The sequence below is a fragment of the Acipenser ruthenus genome, chromosome 7 (genome assembly GCF_902713425.1).
Source record: "Acipenser ruthenus chromosome 7, fAciRut3.2 maternal haplotype, whole genome shotgun sequence".
NCBI lineage: Eukaryota > Metazoa > Chordata > Actinopteri > Acipenseriformes > Acipenseridae > Acipenser > Acipenser ruthenus.
The window spans coordinates 2,972,501-2,998,617 of NC_081195.1; the positions used below are offsets into that span (position 1 = coordinate 2,972,501).

At 38.2% G+C, this 26,117-nt stretch overlaps 1 protein-coding gene across 2 annotated transcripts in view; it reads left to right on the forward strand.

The window, feature by feature from the left end:
• Nucleotides 1–26,117, forward strand: part of LOC117415177 (E3 ubiquitin-protein ligase NEURL1-like) — a 62,333-nt gene that overhangs the window by 10,062 nt on the left and 26,154 nt on the right. The window contains exon 1 of one of the 2 annotated variants that reach the window (XM_034025187.3): nt 18,820–19,060. The exons of the other annotated variant lie outside the window; for it this stretch is intronic. Within the exon in view, the coding sequence (XP_033881078.1) occupies nt 19,027–19,060 (34 nt within the window). The 5' untranslated portion in view covers nt 18,820–19,026. Of the gene's footprint in view, nt 1–18,819; nt 19,061–26,117 lie in introns of those variants that run through there. 2 annotated transcript variants of the gene reach the window in all.

Here is a 26,117-nt window from a genome sequence, read left to right on the forward strand (position 1 = left end):
GAAAAAAAAAAACTTGACTTGCTAAAAGACATTAACCTAATTTACAAATGTCTGCAGTGTCCACTCACCCAGTGCTGTGGTAGCCTATTACAGACAAGCCATGGGAGGGTTTTTTTTTTTTTTTTTTTTCATAGTTTGGTTTGGGATTCATGAATAAAGCTCAAGGCTGAAGAAATAGAATTTATAAACCCTTAGTTTAGAAAAAATAGAAACAAGTAGTTATGTTAACAATTCTTAAGATCAGGTCAATGAAATATTTAAACGGAAGTTATTCCAGATGTGGCCTGAAAAAAACAGTTGCCGTTTTATTAGCAATGATGTCATGACGTGATTGGTTTCTGTGAAGAAACAACAAGCTCCTGGATGCGGGCGCACTGGTATGTTTGGTTTGTTTTGTGCGTAAAGCAGACACTTCTGAGCCTTTCTCACCTGATGAAATGACAGCCTGCCTTAGCAGGTGCTGTGGAAGGATCTGTTCTTGATGTATGAAAGGTTCCTGGAGCATCGCAACATTTTCCGAGGAGGTTTGTTCACTGTATGTTTACATTTTGGAATCTTTTGCTGTACAGCAAAAATAAATAAAAAATAAGAGTTTGGATTTATTACTGTGTTTTCAATGCATTCCTCAGTCAGAGTGTATTAAAAACATAAAAATAAAAAAAACAGTACAAGCCTTTCAAGCAAAGCCTGATTTGAAGGAAATGTTGCCTCTGTTTGTATTTAGAATTAAAACTGATTGAAGCTTTCCTGTAGTCAAATCTGAAAAAATAATCCTTTTAACTCCTGCATTCTGTGATCATGAGGTCCTAACTAAGTTTGAGGCAAAAACTAAGTTTGCCCTGGGACAGGGGTGTTTCCACAGGATAGAAGCAACTCCGTAAAATAGAATGTAAGAAAGAAAAAAAAAAAGTTTAGTGAATAATGCACCTTCATTTCTACGTTGTTTTAAAATGTGTTCATTTTTTAAATGTTTTTTTATATATTTTTAAGGCCCTATTGATGTTAACCAGCCAGATGAGACTTTGGGGCTGCTCACATTCTATTGCCCTGCTATACTTACAGTCCCATTGTATAAACAGAGCTGTGCAGACTCAAACACAGATAAATTAGTTACATCTTTATTTACAATAAATCAGCTCAAACACTACCCTCTCCAGGCTTATGAACATCCATATGTTCTACTGACATTAGCCAGCACAGTGTTTCTATGAAAGTGATACTTTCCTTGCCAAAATAGTTACAAAATCAGGAAAAAATGTCAGCTTTCATGAAATTTTCTGCATGAGAGCACTTTTTGTCATGTGCCTAGCTAAGGTACATGACTGTGCTTTATTTCTGTGGTCCTAAGAAAATGAAAGACTGCTAGCACTGAGTGAAACAGAACCTTGGCCTGTATACCTCTTTAGACCTGGGTATTGAATCTTACTGGGATTGAGGCATTAAGCGGTGTTTCTTAGCTCCAAGTGAATCACATCCCAGTTTGACAAGAGTTTGGCAAAGAGGCAAGAGCAAGCCTGCTTCATTTCAGATTTACACCGCACATGGCAAAGAAATGGCTGCTTTAACATTCAGATTAATGGAAAGAACATGTGAAGGCTGGAGGCATGCCTGTGAAATTACTATACCAAGCATGTCAGGAAGGAAACAGAGGTTTACCGGTACATTGAGGGGTCTGCTCTTCATTTCACTTCTGGAAAAGGGACTCAATTAATGAGATTAATAGCACGATTTTGTGATACGTAATATAATGATCAAATACAACATCAGGATCTATTCTGTTCATGTAAACTGTGTCATATCTGAATGCTGCCACTGGTTAAATTAACTGAATAGAAAGACCATACTAATTTAAATATAGAACATATTTTTAGCAGAAATTTACCCTCAAATTGATGTACATTTGACACTGTTATTCACAGTATTTTTAAGGTTATGATGCGCAATCATTTCTCATCTAAGTAATGTATATCCTTCAGGGGCTATTTTAGATCCAATTTAACCCTTTGTATGAATAATAAGTCATATATATTGTAAAAAATAAATAAAAATAAAAATAAAATCTCAAAAGTACATTGAAAAAAAAGCCATAATCTAAACTTACAGTAAAATAAAGTTTCGTCATCTGTCCTTTAATTACATGTGATTGTTAGAAGTTTAGTCTGGAATTCGGGGAGGGATTATTGATGATTGCTTTCTCATTAAGATTACTGAATGATTGCTCTCTCGTTAGGATTATTGAATGATTGCTCTCATCAGGTACCGTCCTCGTATGTTATATAAATCTCAGGTAAACACACCTGGGCGTTGCCGTCACAATCCCAGTTGTAATCCTACAACTGCCGTGCTCTGGTGCTTTGTTGTGCTTTTACTTGTTTGTACAGTCCCAAGCCTGTCGCCTCAGCCCTGCTGACCCATCCAGACTCCAGAATTGGTAGCAACACATACATTCTTTCATTACCGCCGCGACCCCTACACCAACGACTTGAGTTTGTTCTGTCTACAGTAATTATGTCAGCGTGGATTCACAACTTCTTCTCGTTGTGGCTTGCAATACTTCCCTATGCAATTTTGGTAATGCTTTGCCCTCCACCTCTGAGTGGGCGCCAATAATGACGCCCGTAGTGATACGCGTATTGAATCATGGGATAGCACGATTGAACCATGGTATTGATTGTCTTATCCTTTTTGTTTTACTATCATTGTTGTAAGTCGAGCAGTTGCCGGTTTCTGTCACTAGGGGTCTTCCCAAGTGTGAAATTCTCCAGTCATGAACAGGTTCTTGCAGTTTTGGTGAACAAAGTCGATTATATATATATATATATATATATATATATATATATATATATATATATATTAGCTCAAAGAGTATATATATATATATATATATATATATATATATATATATATATATATATATATATATAAAGAGTATATATGGCTAAATATATATATTAAAACAAAAGAAAGTTTGTTTGGGCTTACGCTCACTTCTCAAATCAATCCACCAACCTTGATTTATCGATTGAAGTCCAAAAGACCAATTGGTCGCACACTCAAAATCAGGACAAGATTTAGTGTAGTCTTTTAAAAAAAAAATTCTTCATTTTATTAGTTAAAACATATTTTTTACTAAACCAAGCAAACAAACAAAAATATATCCTACTCGGTTATTATTCTTTTTTTCTCACTGTAATTTACTTTCTTGTTTTGTAATTTCTTCGTAAGAGAAACCAAAATCTTCTCATAGATAGTAAGCAAGTTTTTTTTTTTATATATATATATATATATATATATATATATATATATATATATATATATATTTATACAGGACTGAGTAAAATTCCAATTGAATAAAAAAACAAAACAACTAAACCACCCAAGCTGATGACGAGGTAAACAGACAGCTCTTGTTTTATCCCCTGCTGTGTTGGCACTGAACTCTGCTGGAAAAAAAAAGACGTGAAGGACTGCTGTGCTGTAAGTAGTTGTCTTTCGGGACTGTACCATAAAATAAAATTTGCTTATTAAGGTGTGTGTACATTAGTTTGTAATACTTTCCGGATTGAGGCTGCAGTCTCTTCGGGGGTGTCACATGTACATAGCCAGAGTTTGGTTTATATCACAAGTGGTACCCTTGGCAGCGGTCATTACCTGAGTTTGGTCAGTAATACCCTCGGCAGCGGTCATTGCCTGAGTTTGGTTTATATCACAAGTGGTACTCTTGGCAGGGTCATTACCTGAGTTTGATCAGTAATACCCTCTGCAGCGGTCATTATCTCAGCTTGGTCAGTAATACCCTCAGCAGTGGTCATTGTCTGAGTTTGGTTTATAATGGCAGTAATAATCTCGGCAATGTCATTACCTGAGTTTCACCGAATAAACGTTAACCAGTACCTTATCAAATATCAGTGACTGTCTGATATCTATTCGGCTAAACAGAATATTGCTAGTATGCCCGGAGTGGCCATCTCTCCACCAGGACCACCAGAGGTTTCCTCCCACAAGGGGGGGGGGGGTTCCTCTCCGCTGAGCATTGAGATTAGTCCATAATGATTATATATATATATATATATATATATACATATATATATATATATATATATATATATATATATATATATATATATTTATATATATATATTATAACTTTTAGGGGTTTGGGTCTATTTTTTTTTGCTTTTGTTATTCCTGCACTTAAGTTGGCGGATCCGCTCTTGAGGGGAAGGGCATAGCTTCGGTCCGCAGTCCACCCTGGCAACAACAGATCAGTACCTTTTTCAGAGGGCGGTGGCTTCTTCTTCTCCCCTTAACAGGCAGGACCAGTAGCCAAATAGTCCATAATCACTACTCTCACCATACTAATACAAGGAGTCATGATCCTGACATTGAATTTTTAATTGAATTCAAGAAAAGCATGTTACCAAATGGATAAAAAAAAACAACAAGTCAAACGCAAATGTTAAGTATACATACATTTTACAAAATACACAATACATATCAAATATCCTTGATCATGAGCACCCTGCATAACCCCCTGCATGTTTGACTGTAAGTTCAGCCTCAGTCTCGACCTCATGAAGTCAGATTTGATTTGGATGCAGCTGGAATACCCATAAGCCAATATGAATCTACACCGCTTATCGAGTTCCATAATTCAGCTCATGGAACCAGAATACATTTCATGCTCAGTTTAGTAAAAATAATAAACTCACCACTTTGGTTTGTACAAAGAACAGCTGATGGCTACAATAGTCTTCCTGTTTCATTTTAGATTCATACAACTCACATTTAATTTAAATCAGGTATTAAACTGCCGACTGCATTGCCCAAGGTATGGTATTATTAGCATCTTCCAAACATCTCTTATCGCTGTGATTATTTTTTTAATGTTAAACACAGATGCTATTGATGTCTAATATATTAAAAATATGCATTATGAGTAGTGGTCTTATTGCCTTTTACATTCTATTTATTTTTACATACAGTGTAAAACAGCTTGGCAAATTTTTTAATGCATTTTAACTTTCAGCATCATGCATAAGAATGAGAGAGAGTAACTTAGTGAACAGCCGTAGCTTTGATTTCAGTATATATATATATATATATATATATATATATATATATATATATATACTGTATAGATAGATATATATAATTTTGTGCTGTCGTGATTTATGTGGGTTGGGGGTCCAGTAGACAGAAATGGCCCTGGGGGTGACACTGTTGCCTTTACTGTATCACACTTACACCTCCACTTAGAGGGCATGACCTTGTCTAGCAGCTCCCGCCAAATCCCCTTCTCTACAGAAGAGTAGTTTTGCGTGTGGGAGGAAAGTATAAGCTATTGCATCAAGCTTGGAGAAACAAATGATGCATTCCTGTTGTATGAAAAAAAACCCACATCATATTGCATTAACCAAAGCTGTTACCAAATTAATCAGACAGTATTTTATTAGTAGTAGTAGTAGTAGCAGTGTAGTGGCAGACTATGAAGTAGTGGTTGTACTGTAGTTGCACATGTTACCCAAGATCTTAAAGTAAAATCTGAAGCACATCATTAGTTTGAATGGTACACATTCAGTAGAAAGATAAATCAATAAATCATAGACCCCAGCAGTCAGACGCAGTCACCCTGCCTGTATACTAAAGCCTGGTTCAAGACAATTGTCATGGTGCATGGAAAACGCATTTCAGAACATTGACTTCTTTAGAAGGTATATTGAGGGTGTCTGTATGGTGAGGTCAAGGATCACTTTTAATAGAACATTTAAAATGAGGAGAATGCACTGTCCCCACACGAACACACAGGCACATGGACATACACACTGAGAATGCACTGTCCCCACACAAACACGCAGGCACATGGACATACACACTGAGAATGCACTGTCCCCACACAAACACACAGGCACATGGACATACACACTGAGAATGCACTGTCCCCACACAAACACGCAGGCACATGGACATACACACTGAGAATGCACTGTCCCCACACAAACACACAGGCACATGGACATACACACAGCCACTAATACTCAGGAGCAGTGAAGGGATAATCTGTTTTGCAGTGAGGAGTGGATTACATATTTATTCAGGTAATTGAATCCTGATCTGCCATCTGTCACATGGATCCTACCTGCGGGCATCTGCAGGGGAAATAGATTGTACAAAGGAAGGTGCCACTCTTCCTTGCCAAAGGCACGGATCACTTGTACAGAAATGGACATCTGCCGTTACTCCTGCCTGAGTTCCTCTTGTTCAGTGAAGCCACCACACGTTCCCCTTCAATATGCTGGATGAACCCATTCTCTTAATACAATGAATTTTTTCTCCCAATTTGACACAATAGCTTTCCTCCCACACACAATACCACTCTTCCCTGGGGGAGCTGCTAGACAAGATCATACCCTCTTAGTGGAGGTGTAAGTGTGCCCCCCCCCGGGCCATTTCTGTCTACTCGGCCCCCCCAACTCACATAAATCATGATAACTCTGAAATATATATTTTTAATTGATATCAAGCAAGGTGATGAAAAGCTGCAGAGAAATCTGAGATTCCGCTATTCACTAGACTGCTCTGTCATTCGTATGCATAATGGATAGGTGTTGAAATGTATGTGAAAATAAATAGAGGGTATAAAGTTAATGTGATTAATAAGACTGCCCCTCATTGAGGGCACATTTTGAATGCATTAGACACCAACAATTTCTCAGTTTATTATTGCCATTTAATACTTTATATGCAGAAAACCTTACCAATGCCTCTGACAAACCTATATATATATATTTGGCAGGGCGGAGGAAAAGTCGTGCACATAAATAGAGGGGCATGTTTAAACCCTGCATGTAAATGAAATGTATTGTAACTATTGTATTGTGGTGAAATGTATTTAAAATAATGGTTTGTGGGTTTATTTAAAAGAGAACTGTATTGTTTGTTTATTTAAACAGGTGATGTTCTGATTTAAATGTATTTCGTGTTTATTTAAAAACACGCTGTTTTGTTATTGTTTGGCAGCATGGATGGGGAAGCCCCATCCCACAAAGAAGGTGACCTTCTCCCGATTTAAGTAATTGATTAATTTGTGGCTAAACGGGTCACCAGTATAAAAGCCTGCAGCTCTCGCTGTTGGGGGTAGGTGTTCAGGAAGGAGGAACGTGTGCAAGAGAGCGAGCGGAGAAACGCAAAAATGAAACTGAAAGTAAGAAAACAAGAAAGCAAGCAATTGCTACTCGTGCTGGCGTCAGTGTTCAGGGTTTTGTTTTTCTTTACCTTTTTATTTTCCTCTGTGAGCAGTGTTTTCTGTTTAAATATTTATGTATTCTTGTTTAATAAAAACGGCTCAGCGGGGCTCCCGAGTGGCGCATCTGGTAAAGGCGCTCCGTGTTGAGTGCAGGATGCGCTCTATAGCCTGGACGTCGCCGGTTCGAGTCCAGGCTATTCCACTGCCGACCGTGGACTGGAGCTTGCAGGGGGGCCGCGCACAATTGGCCGCGCTCCACCCGGTGGGGGGGGGGGCTTAGGTCAGCCAGGGTGTCCATGGCTGACCGCGCACCAGCGACTCCTGTAGTCTGGCTAGGCACCTGCACGGTTTAAGCCTGCAAATATGGCTCGAGGTGTTATGCAACTGTGAAGAGTAATTATTTCTATGATCTTTGTGTAGCAGCAGTTTCTAAAGAGGTATTGTAAACAGACCATGATTATAGTATTACATAACAATGACAGGACCCAGATGTAATGCTCAGTTCATCTGTCTAAAGAAACATATACTTTCAGATGAGAATAAATAGAAATACGGTGAGTCACTTTTAACAGTTTGTTTTAAAGACCATTTGAGTCTATGCAATACTGTATATTCTTCTCCTGAGAGGCCCCTATAAGAATGTGTTGAAAGTGCTTTAATTGTTTTGCCATGTACTGTATGTATAATGTTAACTGAAGCCCATGACCTAAATGTTTTGTTGAAACAATGGCATAGTGGGGAACCCTTGATTGTGATTACCTGGGACAGATTTAGACCTCCAGAATTCGCCCCTTAACTTCTTGAAATGCAAGAATCTTTGAAAATACATTGACTTCAGCATAAGGCAAAGTCCTGGATTTTCAATGATCGAATCTGTAAGTCTAGTTTCCCAAAAGTCACTTTAAAAACATTGGGTATATTTGGCTGCACTTTAAGATTTAAAAAAAATGTATAAATACATAAATAAATAATTTGTGGTTATTAAACAGTTTTTATAGCATATTTATTTGTATCTTGCTCATTTTAACTAATTCAACTTCTGATATAAATATACTGGTTCCCCTTATTATAAAGAATGATAAATCTGTAGCAGACAGCACTTTTTTTATATATTCTGTATATGGTGCATGTGCATTCCGTATATGGTGCATGTGTGTTCTGTATATGGTGCTTGTATGTTCTGTATATGGTTGTGGCAATGTGCTCCGCCCCTGTGTGCATTTCTGTGTTGTATGTTGCGTGCGTGTGTTAATGTTGGTGTATAGAGATTGGTACACGGGATATAAACGGGTCTGTGTTTCACGTGGTATTTACGTGGTGCTGGGATTCAAGTGAATAATTAATTAGTAATTGAATCCCAGCACAACAGTATATATAGAGACACGTAGCACTCACTCAGGGTTGTGTGTTCGGTGAGTGGAGAACGGGTGTGGAGAAGGAGGTAAAGTTAAGGGAATTAAACTAAAATAGTAATTGATACTTGTTTAAAACTCACCGTGTTCGTTTGTCTGTGCATCCACCATTTGTTTAAATGTTAGTCCTTTTTGTTTGTCTATTTATTTTGGCGTAAGTGCCGTGTCCTGTGTTTTGTGTTTGTTAAAACCTTTTATTTTTCCGTAAATAATAAACCGGCGCAAGCAAACGCCTTCATCATTTCATTTCATCTGTCTGTGTGTTATTCATTTCCTGGTTCTGACGTCACCACTCAGCTAGCCGTGTGACAATGGTGCATGTGTGTTCTGTATATGGTGCATGTGTATTCTGTATATGGTGCATGTGTATTCTGTATATGGTGCATGTGTATTCTGTATATGGTGCATGTGTGTTCTGTATATGGTGCATGTGTGTTCTGTATATGGTGCATGTGTGTTCTGTATATGGTGCATGTGTGTTCTGTATATGGTGCATGTATGTTCTGTATATGGTGCATGTGTGTTCTGTATATGGTGCATGTGTGTTCTGTATATGGTGTATGTGTGTTCTGTATATAGTGCATGTGTGTTCTGTATATGGTGCATGTGTTTTGTATGTTCATTCCATGCTGTTTTAATGAAATGTTTAGTAGATGTTAAAAGTTAAATAGGACGGGTTTGCCAGCAGTCTAAATGTTTGTATGTTATGGCCCTGACCCAGTATCCAGTCCTGCCCCAGTGGCTACCATGTAAGGCAATTCCCTTCGGTTCAGTCCACGCTGTTGATCTCAACAGGATATTTAGTTCTACAATCTTCACAAGATCACTTTGTATTTCAATCACTTTTTGTGCTCTTTGTTTGAGTGTAGCTGTGTGGACTCCAGCGTTCTCAAACACCTGCCATTGCCGACCCCTATCATCCACTCTTTGGTTAGTGACCATGTCTGACAGAAGCTAGGAACCTGAGCTGCCATGAACTGTCACCATTTATGGACATCATCAGACCCCCGGATCCACGGCTTAGTCATTGTGATGCCATTTCATTGAATTTAAAAACAAACAAGTAGCGCTGCATTGGATTTGGAATTATGGGAATGATAAGGAGGAATGTGTGCAATTTTTTTTTTAAGCCAACTATAAACACTGAAATGCTTTATGGTTACAGCCATTACTGTATTCTCTAGTATCGCCAACTTTGTCAGTGTGTTAACGTCAGAAGCAAATAGATATTTTTTTTGCGAAGGTAGTGATTGGCTGTCTTCCGATTTTACAATTCATACAGTCTTTCCTAAGAGAAGATATCTCCAGCTCAAGTTTTATATTTCTCATGACATGCAATCACTAAAGCTCAGTCCCCGATTAATGCATTCTCTATTAACAACAACAAAAAAATACAAAATATAAAAAGTAACAAAAGGTGGCTTACACATTCATTTAGTAAGCAAGCTGTCTGAATAAATTTAAACAGTCAACAAATGCCCCTCCACTCAACACCACAAACCAGCACAGGGTTTCATGTTGTGGCTATATACACTTTTTTTTAACATTACACAATTGTATATTTTCTAATTGTATTTTAATTACAATGGACTTAGTGACAGATATAACTTTTTTAGTCCAGGCCCGCCATTCTCTTGACATTCTTTATTGTCTTTCTCACTGCCATATACTTTGGCTGCACGGCTTTATTGATATTTAACTGTCTTTCTCTGTCTTGTATCATATGATGTTCTTATGTTACTTGGTAATGTTTTACATATGGCTTGAGGGCTTTGGTCCAACTCTGAGCTGAATGGACTTTTTGTTAGACATCAGTGCTCAAAGCAGACACACGGTTCTATCAAACAATGCCGTCCAGACCTTCACAGAGACCTGCTGCCAATGCAACCCCCTTGGCAGCGAAGTTGATATTTTGTTTCACAAATAATAAAGGGGAAAGTGGCAAATGTGTTGCCAGATTCAGAAACATGACTGCTTTAGTATGCAGGACTGGGTCTCTCTTTCCAGTATCGCCATGATTTGTTTTCTTATATGGTCTTTAATTAATGTCTTTTATAAGACCAAGTATAAGAGTAGAAAAGAGAATCCGGTCCATAAAGCAGTACACAGGGAGTGAGAAGAATGATCTTGAAATATATGGGAAGAGCATATTTACATTATACAGCCACTAAGGACTCTGGGGTCTCTTCAATCAAGATTTCTCATTTCTTCTGATCTGTTGATAGAAATGTGATTTTTTTTCTTCTAGTTCTTCGTATTTCTTTGTTGTGATTGTGTGGCCCATCTCTAGAATAAATTAAAAAGTAATCTACAAATAGGTTTTCAAATAAAAATGTTAGCATTCTACAAATGATTTGCATCAAAGTATGTAATCATCCTGAGCTCTTTTTTAAATGACGCGTATGGTTTAGATGCATTGGGGGGTCCAACACCTTGACATTCCATCCATTTCAATATAGCAAAGCAGTATGACTAATGCAGGCTCATTTCACTGAGCTGACAAGCCCACACACTAAAAGTTCCTCATCTTTCTATTGTCACTTAAACAGCCTACGCGTCCTTCTGCACACAAATAATAATAATAATAATAATAATAATAATAATAATAATAATAATAATAATAATAATAATAAAGAAATTTTCCAATGAGGCAGAAATACAATACCTAATAATTAATTATTTATTTATGTATGTATTTATTTATTTATTTGTTTATAAAGTAATTGCATGTGTCCGCATTGTGTCTGTTCCTAGTCCACACATGGCTTGGCTTCCCCTCAGGATAGCTGTGTGGTAATAAATGTTCAGTATTATGCAAATGCAAGCAAGCACGCCTACGCTGTGCATTTCAGTTTAGAAACCCAGAGGGCAACTGGATGGCTCTGTAGATTTGCAATGAGGTCTGAAGTCTTTCACCTCTAGAACCCTGTTTCAATATCAGCCCCTGAAGTGAGTTTTGTATGTAGCAGATGGAAGGCCTATGTCAAATTTTGATGGTCATTGCCAAGTTCCTAATGGACAGGGGACATCTCAAAACCTCCCTCACAGTTTGGTATTCAGACAGAGTGGTGCCTTTGTTGGCTATCTCTCTAAAAGACGCTGAAGTTATTTGAATCACTTAAGTGTGCGGCGATTCATCATATTTACTATGTTTGTTTTTCCCCCAGTGTAGCTCGAAGACTGGATCACATTAGTTTAGCTCACACCCCTTCTTAGTAGGTGGTCACTCTTAGCATAGCTCACACCCCTTCTTAGTAGGTGGTCACTCCAGGGCAAAGTTATATTGAAAGGGGCACCTGCCTAGAAGTCAGCAGTCACCATAGCTTCCTGTGCTTCACCTCTCACAAGCAAGATTCATTCAATAAGAAACATGACATCAAGCCAATGCATTCATTCAATTAACATATAGAGGGGTTTTGTCATTCAAATTGCCAGAAATTGTTTTAATCCTGACATGAAACTCATAACTATAGTAACAATTTGCGATATTTTATTGTAGCTATTGAGTCACGCAACACAAGGGTGTCCTGGGGGGTATAACTATGTTATTATTATTATTATTATTTATTTCTTAGCAGACGCCCTTATCCAGGGCGACTTACAATCGTAAGCAAATACATTTCAAGTGTTACAATACAAGTAATACAATAAGAGCAATAAGAGCAAGTTATATAGCCCTGTGACAGAAACAGAATGATTCTTAGTGATAAATCTCCCTTCTGACCTGTGTGGGTGCTGTGTAAAGGGAACAGAGTGCCCTGGACTGGATGGCCAGACAATTCATTCCCCGGGTTAGGCGGAAGTCAGCCATCTAGAAAGGGGGAGGAGCTACAGTACACTAAATCATCGACCCGGAAGGGAAACGATGTGGCAGCCGCGGATTGGAGGAGCGGTTGCACTCATTAACCAAGGGGACGTAGCAAAGTGATCTGTTCCTTTGTATGGTTAATGCTGAACCGGTAGGAGAACCCTTACTGTTATCGTGAGTGTTTTGTTTTTATCGTGTCTAAAGAATTACTTGTTTGTTGTTATTAGACGACGAACACGATCCAGAGCTGTCGCCAAAGGCCAGCACTTACCCGGACAACACTGCACCATTGTTCACGATTAACTGTATTTACACCACAAGCACTATAGCACTCACTGTGGACTTTTGATTGTGTTTGTGTTACGTGTGGGTGTTTGAAATATCGGGACTATTATTTTGGGACCAACCCGTGGATTAAACGGAGCAACACACAACGCTGTATTGCCTGTTATCATTATTGTTTACTGTTTTTTGTCATCAGACTTTGGATTATATATATATATATATATATATATATATATATATATATATATATATATATATTGTATGCAGTACAGTGCTCCCTCTTCATGCATAGACACTGCATAGTATAAATGATGGAAATGCTGTGGCTTCTGTTTCCCACAAAAAGCTGTTTCATTTGCACTTCTCGTTTTAAAGTAGAAACACAAGATCTGTATAATTCCCTAACTTTTAAGTATGATTCTGTGTATCCTTGTTAGGATGTATTCCTGGAAACCTCCAATTCTGACGAGCATTTACGCTCAATATTAAGAGAGGGAATTTGCAGACAAGACAATTGTGTAGTTCAAAACCAGAAGCAAAACTTGACCTTGATTTTAATATGGCGGTTATAGATTGTCCAGACCTTTGCCTACATCAACCGACACAGACAGGAACTATCAAAAGCTTTAGGCCATGATTACTCATACTCTGGGATGTCAACAACAATGCCCACTGTTCTCTATAGACAGATCATCAAGTCATGTAAAACTTCTGTCATAAAATGAACCATAATGTTATAATGACAAATAGTCTACATTTCTTTTTTTCAGTTCAGTGTTAGATCCAAATGCTTGGGGTACTAAAAACTTCTCCCACACATAAATACCGTTCAACAATTGTCAAGACTCTGGGGCTGCATTAGCTGAACTTTACTAAGGAGCAATTTTGGTAAAAGAATATAATGTGGATTTTTAGAATTTCTCTTATGAATTCATTAAAAGTTCAGGGGAAACAACTATAAAGGTGAGAATGGATAGGTTTAATGAGGTGAGAAGACAGTTTGTACATGGATGTGCTATTGTACATGGATGTGGTATTGTGCGTGGATGTGGTATTGTGCATGGATGTGGTATTGTACATGGATGTGGTATTGTGCATGGATGTGGTATTGTGTATGGATGTGGTATTGTGCATGGATGTGGTATTGTGCATGGATGTGGTATTGTGCATGGATGTGGTATTGTGCATGGATGTGGTATTGTACATAGATGTGGTATTGTGCATGGATGTGGTATTGTGCATGGATGTGGTATTGTACATGGATGTGGTATTGTACATAGATGTGGTATTGTACATGGATGTGGTATTGTGCGTGGATGTGGTATTGTACGTGGATGTGGTATTGTACATAGATGTGGTATTGTGCATGGATGTGGTATTGTACATGGATGTGGTATTGTGCGTGGATGTGGTATTGTACGTGGATGTGGTATTGTACGTGGATGTGGTATTGTGCATCGATGTGGTATTGTGTATGGATGTGGTATTGTACATGGATGTGGTATTGTGTATGGATGTGGTATTGTACATGGATGTGGTATTGTGCATGGATGTGGTATTGTGCATGGATGTGGTATTGTATGTGGATGTGGTATTGTGCATGGATGTGGTATTGTACATGGATGTGGTATTGTGCGTGGATGTGGTATTGTACGTGGATGTGGTATTGTACGTGGATGTGGTATTGTGCGTGGATGTGGTATTGTGCGTGGATGTGGTATTGTACATGGATGTGGTATTGTGCGTGGATGTGGTATTGTACGTGGATGTGGTATTGTGCGTGGATGTGGTATTGTACATGGATGTGGTATTGTGCGTGGATGTGGTATTGTACGTGGATGTGGTATTGTGCGTGGATGTGGTATTGTACATGGATGTGGTATTGTGCGTGGATGTGGTATTGTACGTGGATGTGGTATTGTGCATGGATGTGGTATTGTACATGGATGTGGTATTGTACATGGATGTGGTATTGTGCATGGATGTGGTATTGTGCATGGATGTGGTATTGTGAATGGATGTGGTATTGTACATGGATGTGGTATTGTACTGCCTGATTGCTTAACCTTGTGCAAACATAAACATCATTCCCTGGATGACTGTCTCATGAGATATAATAATATATGGCTTTGTAACTAACTGCTTTAGTATAGTTCACATTCTTAATAGAATATTTGTTTTACTATGATATACAGTAACAGTCTGTATTATAAATAAATATTGTATTGGGTGAAAATCAAAACTGTTTTCATTGTGGTAATTATACTTTTCTACTATGTATGCAGAAAAAAAGAGTGTTACAGCAATGCTAAAGCTCACTAAAGTGCACTAATGCTTTTTCTTCATTTTGACAGTGGGATACCAACCTTCTACAGTGCCTATTGGCCTGCCACTGCCACTGAACTCCACCCCTATTTGGCTTACAGAATGTACTGTAGGTCAGAGCCTTATTTATGTTATGCGATTATATATATTCCCACCTGTCCCCCCATTAGTGCTCTCCCCTGGTGTAGATAATTGAAAACATTTCCTTGCAAGCAGAATCACAAAATGCATCACCCAGCGTCATTTAAATCACAATTTACCTTTACCTTCATCGCTTACACTAACTATCTGAGGGACGAAGTTCGTGTTGGCAAGGCTTTCATTCAAGTTCAATTATGTATAATTTGATCGGATTATGCAGTAATGTTTCGCACATGGCCATGTTGTTTTGGCCCAGTTACTTTCTCAATAGGCTTTTGTTTTTCGACAGTGGTTTATTCTATCAGATCAGATGGATCTTGCTCAGAAGATATTTATATATGGCCTTCGGGAAAAGGAACTGCAATGTCGGCAACTCTCTCAACATTTTCATCCGACCCCTGAGTGTTTTACTGGAAGTGCTGGGATCTATTTAATAGATTGTAAGTGTGCGCTCCAATAAACTCGGAAGTTAGGTCTTTTATTATCCAGTATTAACATCTCTCTTGCTGGGAATTTTATTTTGCCAGCAATTGTTTACTTTGATTAATTTCTTTAAAATCTAAATTCAGGAAGCTCTCTTGAGATCAACATCTACTTCCCAGAAGGCCCTGGAGTCCGAGCTGGTGTTGACAGATAGAACTCACTGTGGACACCCAGCAGCCTTCCTTTCTGGTATCAGCTAACACATTGTAAAGTGTGTATAAAGATTGGGTTTAATGTGTTTATTATTGCTTACCTTTGCATATCAGAATCAGGATTTCATTAGAACAATACCATGCCAATTGGATTATTGGGAATAAGCAGGTCCGTTTAATACCGAAAGTACCCGGTATGTACATTAACCCCCGGAAAGACCAATCAAATGTTATCTATAAAAAATATTTCCTAATGTAGCTTGTTATCTATTCTTCATTTTTTAAAAGCATTCAAAGAATAAAAAATGTAGATACAGTATTGTAAAAACATACAACTGAAACATTGAATCTCTACATTCCACATCAACAAAACTTCAAAACATCTACCCCTGTATGCCAGTGTCATCTAGCTGTAAAGGAGCTTGCAGTGTATCCAGCCCACCTAAACACCCCACCTGAGCTTCATTAGAGAGAGTTAGAATCCTAATCAGGAAAAGAAAGGCCCGTACTATTGGCACCTCCAGGCTGAGTGCAGTCAGACCCAGCCTTCTGATGCAGAGCCCAGCTTTAGCAAGTCCTTGGAGGTTAAGGCTCCCTGCTCCTGCTTGTGGCGTTTTTCCATTCTATGACAAAGCTGCTGCACAGCCGCAGCTGTCAGAAGGCATCAACATTATTTGTGAATAATTATGAATGTAGCTCACTCAAAATGTGTTCACCATGTGTACCAGGACTCCAAACTAACCTTGGTGTGGGGATTTTGTTGTTTTTTTTTTGCTCAGTGAAATGCTTGCAAATCTTAACGTGGGGCGAAACTGTACCAGGTGTGATTTCTAATTTTCGGCTAGGAGATCATGCCTTTAGATTGCTGATGCATATTGCTTTTATGGATAGCATACCATTTTGTAATATGGCCCAATTGGACTTCAGGTGTATTCTATATATAAAATACGGATTTTGGATTAAGGTTAGGATAAGGGTTAGGCCATTTTAGACCACTATAAACCCCCAGTCAATGGAGTCTGGAATGTTGTTTTTTTTCAGTTGTTGTACAATACTAAAGGTTCTGCATGCCATGCAATAGTAGATAGGTATTCACGTCACAAAGCATCCATAATGACTATGTTGGTTTATGTCTAGAAAAACACAAATATTCTGGCTGACAAGGAATGACTCTACACAGGGGCACAGCACGTAAAGTTGAAATCAAAGTAAAAACACAATACACATCTGTTTCATCATCATGCATTCAAACTAGTGTCAATTGCAATGGATGCAAACGGTGCTCCACCTCAAACAGGTGAACCCTATGTGGACATGCAGAACACTGAGGGTTAACCAGAGCTGCCAGGTTGTCATGCTAATTGTGCACAGGTAACGTTAAACTTGTGGGCTTTTCACAGTTGCTTATTTCGTCTGTACAAAGGCAAAGTCGGGACAATTGAATGGCTGTGAGGGAGTGTGCCAAAAGTAAGAACTATTTGCCAGCTGCCAGTGTTTGTTTTTCAAAAGTACATTTAAAAACAAGGAAATGAAACAAAGCAACTGCCACATAGCAGCATAAAAGCAGTTGTCATGTTGGCTGTGTTCCACTCATTTACAGCCACCAGTATCTGAGCAATAACCCTGTCATGAACACAAACTGCAAATACAACCATACAGCAGTGATGGCAACCATATCTTTAGAAAGCAAGGGATCTGAGTGGGGTAATATTTGCAACAAAACCCCAGCAGCAGCCTTTGTCTGTTTGATGGACAATAGTGAGTGTACATAGAGATGTGTGGTTTTAATACAGCAACAAATAAGCAATTATAATACAGTAGAAATAGGGTTTAGATAAGAAGCACTGGGTTTGAAAATGCATTCATAAATACATTTGTCAGATTTTGTGATTCTATCCAGTTTTACTAAATTTAGAGTGACAGGAAGGGAAACCATTTAAGATATTGGGTTGAGAATATTTGTAGCTGTACATATTTTATAAAGCACTCACATTCATCACTTGGATAGCTCTTAAATCCAACCAAATGTGACCTTAGCACTGCTAAGTGGGGATTTATAATGAGCATTTTTGTTTCACTTGTAGCTTTACAATCCAGATATGATGATGCAGAGTTTATTTTAAAAAAAAACCCATCTATACTGAGACAAGACCTGATTACTCCACATATCTACTTTTACATTGTAAAATTAATACTGTAGTTGATGCTTTTGAAACTGATGACAAACGTTTCATGAATATCCACGTCCAAGACCATGACATCATCTCTCAGCACACTGTAATAGTTTTTGATGACTGAATTCACCTGTCCTGAACTTCAGCCCTCATGCCGGTCTGCAAGTGCGGTTGTAGTGTGTTACTGTTTGCGACCACTAGAGGGAGTTCCGAATGATGAAGACGTGGTGGGAAAGTGATACCTTGCTTTCTAAAGATACACAATGGCTGCAATGTTACCAGCAACATTGTAACCGTTTAAACACAACTGAAGAAAATATAACATGTGCATGCAATTAATTAAAATCGCAACAAACAAAAGGTACACTTTCAAAAGTAGTAATGATTGTATTTGCATTTTGTATTCATAACAACCACATTCCCGATGAGCGCTAAAGAGAACAACGTGATAAGTACAGATGTGTGTGTTTATTTTATTTCAAAGCAACTAATAATAATAATAATAATAATAATAATAATAATAATAATAATCAGCAGCAGCAATGTTCTGTTGTTTGCACTGGAGCAACCCAGATCCTTTCATGAATATCACGCGGTTAGTAGGGCCATGAGAAAACTAACTTTGCATTAAGATTACAAAACTATATTAAAATGTTTTCTGTGAAACCATATAGTTGGTTTGTTTAACCTTGCCCCACACCCACGGACCACTGTGACTGGGATTCTTAAACTGCGTGGTGGCACTGACGGTGCTGCATTTAGCTCCACCTTTATTCTATGTTAATATGTCGGTGGTCTGTAGAGTCTCGCTGAGAAGGCGGAGAGTGAATAAAGAGTAAACGGCTGCTGTCAGACACGCTGTGTTTGTGTGGGTTTTTTTTTAGAAAGAACCGAAAGCCGAGAACGTGTGACACTATAATGTTGCCCGTGCGTAAAGCTGCTGCATAGCAAGTTGAGAAAAAACGGGACAGGAAAGGCAATCACCTTGAACTGCTGTGCCATGGGAGGGCAAATAACCCGAAATACCTTGTACGGTAAGAATATATCATACAGACCTCTAGGACATGTAGTGCGTGTATTTTCACGAACAACAAGATTTACATCCGTGGCAACTGGCACGACATTTATTATTAATAATAATAATAATAATAATAATAATAATAATAATAATAATAATAATAATAATAATAATAATAATGAAATCCATGTATGTTAACATTTACAAACAATATATTTTACATTTAAATTGTTAATTGAAATATTGTATCATTTTGCAAATATAGCTCACTAATTTATGGCAACTGAATAGTCCAATTCCGTCAATACAGTGTTCTGTAAATGCTGTCCAGTGATTTGGCTTCATGCTTTACACCCTTCACACAAAACAGATGTGAGCCAAAAAGCCAGCTGTGATGAGTGAATCACTTGTGCATTTTATACCATCAGTTATTGAAAGAATGTTTGCTTTCCAATCCGTACCTTTAGGTATTATTTCAGATTGTACTGCTGTTGCAATGATGATCAATAAAGACATTCCGTCCCATCGTCCTTACTGTAGATAGAGTACGGAGTGAGTTTTTTTCTACTCTTACGCAGCCCTCTCGAATTTTCCTTGCATGTGTTCTGTTGCATACATAATCGGCTTCCATATTTTAATACATGTTCATGTTTTTTTCTGTATTTTGGAGTGTCTTTCTTTTTTTTCGGATACATCGGGGGTGTTGAGTGATGTCATACAGACAACTGGGCGTTTTTATACACTGATCGTGTCAGACCGTCTGTCTGCCTGTCTGCCCATCCGTCCGTCCGTCTGTCACAGTATACGGGGTGGACAAAATAACTGCCTTCATTTTCCACCAATCTTGCTTCTTCTCCAAACTTGTATCCTACACTCCTAGCCTCCTACAGACGTGTCAGCTTGCATTGGCCTTTAATCCGATACATATTGAATTGCACGTGAATATTTTAACCCTATACAAGCATCAGACACTTTCGTAAGCAGCCCAAAAGCATTACATCATCACTCTAGTCCGTACCCGCCTATGCGCTCTGCTTCATTTATAGCAAACTCCCGACACAGTCCATGTCTGTGAACATAGTGACGTGTAATCAGTGATCTGTAAAATACAGTATCTCATATGATTTGTGTTAAGTAGTACTAAACGTGCAATTATGCATTTCATGTAACTATGTAACTGTCTGTCTGTCACACTGTATTTGAAGATGATAACTGCGTTGGTTTTGCATCCACTCTTCATCAAACGTTTATTTGTATTCAGCCCTACCCTCCTATAGGGAGGTTGCATATAACTATAACCTTTCACATGCTGTGCGCTTATTGTGAGATTATGAGGATCCTCTGTATGTGGCTGCACTGGTTTTGATGGTTGTTATTGCCAATGCAATGTTTCTGAGTCGATTGAATTCTTTATTGTACTGAATTTTAACTTTATTTTACTGTCACAAAATTCACAAGAATTGGAACCCTGTTTGCATATGAAAAGCACAGGCTCGTACTTGATTGTGAAAATATAACATTTTATTAATAAAAGTACTGAATGTTTAATTGAATTATCATTACCTATCAATACATGACACACTGGTTATTCATTTCTTTTTAGCTGCATATTGTATGTGCTATCTTTGTGATATGCTAATTCACATAATGAAAGTGTTTTGTTAAGCAGGGTGGTCCAGTTTAACTGTACTGTTTATAGCAGCTGAACGTTAAGATAGAAACATTAAAATACATGCATATCATAGGGGAAGTGAGTACTGCAGTAATTTACTGTGCCAATAAAATTATATTTTCATACTATTTTTCAAAAAGTACTGTAATGTAAATCAGTCCTGTTGGCTCAAAAGCGCCCCTAGTGGCGAATTAGAAGTATCTGCATTGGAATCGGTACCAGGCAATGCCCACGGTGTGAGCAGTTGTAATGACTTTTTTGAATGGAAACACATTTGCCTGATGATTACCATGCCCATTATTTGCCAGTGATCATTATTACCCCAGCAGGGATGACAGAAATGCAGTGGAGTGGCGGGTACGCCACATCTGCAGAGAACTGCTCATCCAGTTGTAATGAAAGTCCTTATGCATCACAATGTAGGTCACAGTGATTTACTTCCATCACAAGTGATCTTTGGACCAACGAAGCTGTCTCAATGTCATTAAAAGTGTTTTCTGCGGTACAATAATGTATTATGTCCATTGAGAATCATTGCACGTGTTTACTAACTGCTCATTCAATTGCAATGGAACGTGGTATACACATTCTTAACCCCAATCTAAATGAATTTTTAGATGAATACACATTGTTGTGCTTATGCATAGTTGTTATAGTTTGTTTTGTTTTGTATATGTCCCAATGATAACAAACTGCAAAGAAAAAAGGAAGAAAATACCCATTAGTAAATCATGATAAACATATCCTGAAAAAGATAGAAGACTTCAAATAAAACAATGTAAACAGTTCGAATTATAATTGTTTACACGTGTTTAGAAACTGCTGTTTTTGCACACATATACAGTACCATTAACTGGAGTCATCCATGATATTGCTGGAAATAAGATCTGACCCTGTCATGTAATGCCCCATTTCACTGGTTCAAAGGGTCATTGCTTATAAACCTATTGTTATAAGCCCATGAAACACTAACAAACTTTAAGGCACATTTTAAAGCAAATAGTTGTAAGGCTCATTTTCCAACATTTTTTTTAATAGAGCAACAACATCACATCAATTTTGATTTAAGGAACTTGGAAATATTTGCCAGTTGCCAGAAGGTTTTCTTGAGTTCCACAGCCTTATAACATTTGTAGACCTTTTTAAACTTTGTCTTTTGATACAAAACTAAGTAAAGAAAACAAACAAATGAATTCAGCAGCTTATGAGGCTGATGCACTTTCAGGACCCTGGACAGAGATTGGGGTTCTCTTCCCCCATGCTCTTGGTTGGGTTGGTAGAGAAGGGAGGTTACATTAGCCTTCTGATGATGTCATAGGGTTCCAATCCGGAATCCCATGCTACCTAATGCAGTAGCTAAACATTCCATATCATTTAGAGGCTGGGTGGCAAAATGTTGGCATCACATATTGAAAGAGTAATCTCAACTCAACACACAATGATGTTAACAGTTTTTCTGTAAGTATTTTGGGTTGAAGTCTGGCCATAATACATTGCTTGAAAAAACTGCCATCCTGAAACAGTATATAGCAGACCTCAGTCCAGTGTATTTCTGTTGTATTTAGTTATTTAATAATGTCACACTCAATGAGGGGGAGACACCAAAATGATTAATATGTAGATAAAGGAACCCAATGACATTCTCGTTCCAGGATTGATGTAATTTTCATTAGATTCACTGCATGTGTTGATACATCATTTTACATAGTAGGCGGTTACAATAAGCAGCTTCTTCAGAACTACTGAATTGTGGAAAATATTCATACGGTCCCAAGTTAGACAAAAACTCCTGGCTTGCTTGCTGTTAATACTATGGTCAAGTAATAGTCATGTGTTCCCAGTCCACCGGCATTCATGATCTTATTCTGAAACTGTAGGTAGGAAATCAGTTTGTATGTACTAAGTGGCTGGAGCTACTCGTGTTTATTAACACCAGCAGGAGGTATTTGCTGCATGTGGCTGACAGAATAAGTGAGCCGTGAAGTTTATGGAGCTGCCTTGTAAAACAAAGTCACGCTGCTAACCAGAGAGGAATGAGGATATACAGTTTATTCCATCCTGATACAACCTCGATAGAGATTCTTTGGTTAAGAAAGCAGTACAGAGCACTGGTTTTATAAGGGTATAAACTTAAATCTTCCCTGGTTGGTGGATATTTTTGATGAAGTGTAACAGATGCTTTGTGTTACCCCTAGGGCTTATTTTGCCTTTTCTGTATCTGCTCTGAGGAGGTGTGATGCTAGGATCATATCTGTGTTGTTTATGAAATTTGCTAATCTTAGTGTGTTCACTACTGAGAATGGAATTTATGCACACAATCTAGATCTGAACTGAGATAAACAGAGCACTGGGAATGCATGTATTTCATTTTAATTAGAGATGCTGCTGATTTTAGAGGCTTTCCGGCTGTAAACTGATGTTTGCTAAACAATTTGCAGAGTGCATTAGCTTCTTGACAGTCATTAGCGGAATGGTGGAACTTTTCGTGCTTTGAAATGTAAGGGAATTTGTGTGTTTTCACTCTCAATTAATTTGCTATGAATCAAGATCTCTTCATTAATCCTGGCTCCTCTGCCATTGATCTTGCATAATGTTCACATCAGGAAAATAATAATAGAAGAAAAACAGAAACGATAGGATGGAAAATTGCACGCGGCAAGTCAGGGGATAAAAAACGATCTGGAGCTTTGCCAGAGCATGACATTCAGTCTTAAAGATTGATTATTTTTGTTGGACTAACCATAGACAAATTCTGAGCAGAAAAATCTTTAAAATGATTAACATCAGATGGGCATGTCACTATGAAAACTGAAATACATGGGTGGCCATGTCAGCTACCGTGAAAAATAAGTTTGTGGGCAGAACAATAAAATACAATTGACATCTATGTGTGGAAGAATGAAAAGGGTCTTCTGGAAGGTATGGGAGCTTCCTTTGATAAGCTTGATTCATCCTATGTGGTTTTTGTTTTTTTATACTGGTAAAAAAGCACAAGAGTTAAGGTGAGTATTGCAATTGGACAGCAGTGTGCCATGCTAAACATATGCTTCATACTGATAAGCAAATATAATGCGTTTAACTCCAGCATAAAGAAATACCATACTGAGGAGATGCAGGTAATAAAATGTGCACAGCCAAGGGGCTGATAATGGGTGGGTCACCACCTGCCTGCTGTATGGTGTGTAATTAGTTTTAATGTTGGGATTGCAACACGTTTCCACTGTAAATTATAAGGATATCAGTTAAGGTTATAACACAAGCTGTATGCTAAGCTGCCTAAGCAGTACTGTGCCAGGCATCTACAAGCCTACTGTGTGTGTGGTTCCCTGCCACTCCTGGCTACCTCCTTCATCTTGATAAATGGCAGCTGCTTAGCCAGTTCGTTGTTTGGAGATAAAACTCCAAAGCTGTTCTTTTTACTACAAATACTGTATATGTCTCATCACAATCATGAACAATAAAACACCAATATTATCCCTGGGCACTTGTTTTTATGTTAAGAAAAATACCCCAAAGTCTCTTCTAAACACCCGAAGCCAAATGGTTTGTTTTGGTAACAGCACAGAGGTAATGATATGTAAATTGCACACATTTCATATTATTAACCTGGCCAATTAACTTCTACCCACAATAAAGCAGTTTTTTAATTAATTTCTTTACCCTAGATAACCTTGGCACTGCCCAACTAAGACAAAACGTATACATAAGTTTGTAAAGCATAAAGCCTATGTCTTAGTTCAGTGTAGTAGTTCCCAAACATCTCATTTCCTATGAGGTCCTGCTCATTTGCCACTATTTGTATCTGTGTTGGACAGAGGCATGTGAAAGGGAAGTAACTTGCTCAAGGTCACATAATGACTGAGATAAGATATGAACCCAAGCTCTCATAGAGCTTGATCCTCTTAGCTCTAACTGCTGGGGTTGTTCATATTTACACCTTAGGTAGATAGACTTGCACATACATTGTCAGTTCTTTACTCGTACAGGATCTCTTGTTGCCTGGAATCCCAAAACTTATAGTACCAGGCTGAAGACGTACTTACCTACCTACCATCTCCCTGTTTCACTGTCTGTATTCTTTTTAAAATATGCTATCTATCTTGACAGTCTGTTACGTTGTTATGCTCTTTTTCTGGTTTTGAATGTCTGTTTTCCAGACTTGTACATTCATCCAATTTGGACAGATCAAATCCAAATCTAAGCAGCAAGACCTTTCACTTACTGTATATCCTTAATATGCTAGCTGTTCAAATGAAACATATGAATTAGAGACAAATGCGTGAGCGACTCTCAAACAGGTCAGGAAAAATGTGGTTTGGAGAGTTTCTATGAAAAATGAGTCTTAAAAAAAAGGCTGCGAGCAGAAAACAATTAGCTGACATTTTAAACAGAGGGATGGAGAGCTCATTTTATATACCACATTTGGGAAGCATAGCCAGTGGTGGCACAGCAGCGGCTATTTGCATTAACCAATGAGAAGGCACAAATTGTGCATGCTAATCTCACTGACAGCCAGGAGCTTGAGTGACAAATTGCTAGACACAAGCCATTAGGAAAGTTTTTATCATTTCCACCAAAGTGAAGTGATTGGATCGCCATGACCGCCAGCGGCTCTTAACGCCACTGTTTAAACTCTATCTGCTTTAAAGGAGCAGCACTCACAGCACGGTCTACTCGTCCTCTGTGGTTAATGTGCCAGTGTATATTAGACCTCAGGAAGGGAGTGAGTGCCAGGCCTGCCCTCCCCCACTGCTCAACCATACAGACATTCAGAGCAGCAAGCAGAAGCCTGGCTCTTTGGCTGTGCAGTCACATATAAAATAACACGCTGGCACAGAGCCGGAAGGATCTGATGTAAAATCTATTTAATGAACGGAAGGCCACTAGTTTATTATTATTATTACCCTTGGTTTTGAGCTGCCTGGTACATTCAAGCATAAAAGTAGCTACACTGTAATGTTTTGGTTTTTTTTTTTTTTTTTTTTTTACAGATATGCTGTAAAATTATGGAACCACTTACTTTCAAGACATATACATCTTGGCACATTAATAATACTATCTGATATATGTATTTTTAAAATTCTGAGATGAAGATAATTACTAGTAACAATGGTTTCAGAACATGGTTTCAGAATAAATATTAACTTAGTTGCCAGCCTTTTTCTGAGAGAGCCATGTGATTATTCTGTTCTGTTCACATCACCAATTCTCTGATACTAAAGTCAGTCATACAGTTGCAATATGTTACTTCTGTTCATTAAACAGACTGAGGGTATTCCCCCAGCTCTGGGCCATTGAGGCAAAGCATGCAGCTCTATTCTCTTAGCAGTAGAGACATGACTATGCAGTATCCCTGTGCTCTTACTGATTGTCAGAGCAGCGTGCATGTGATTTGTTTAAG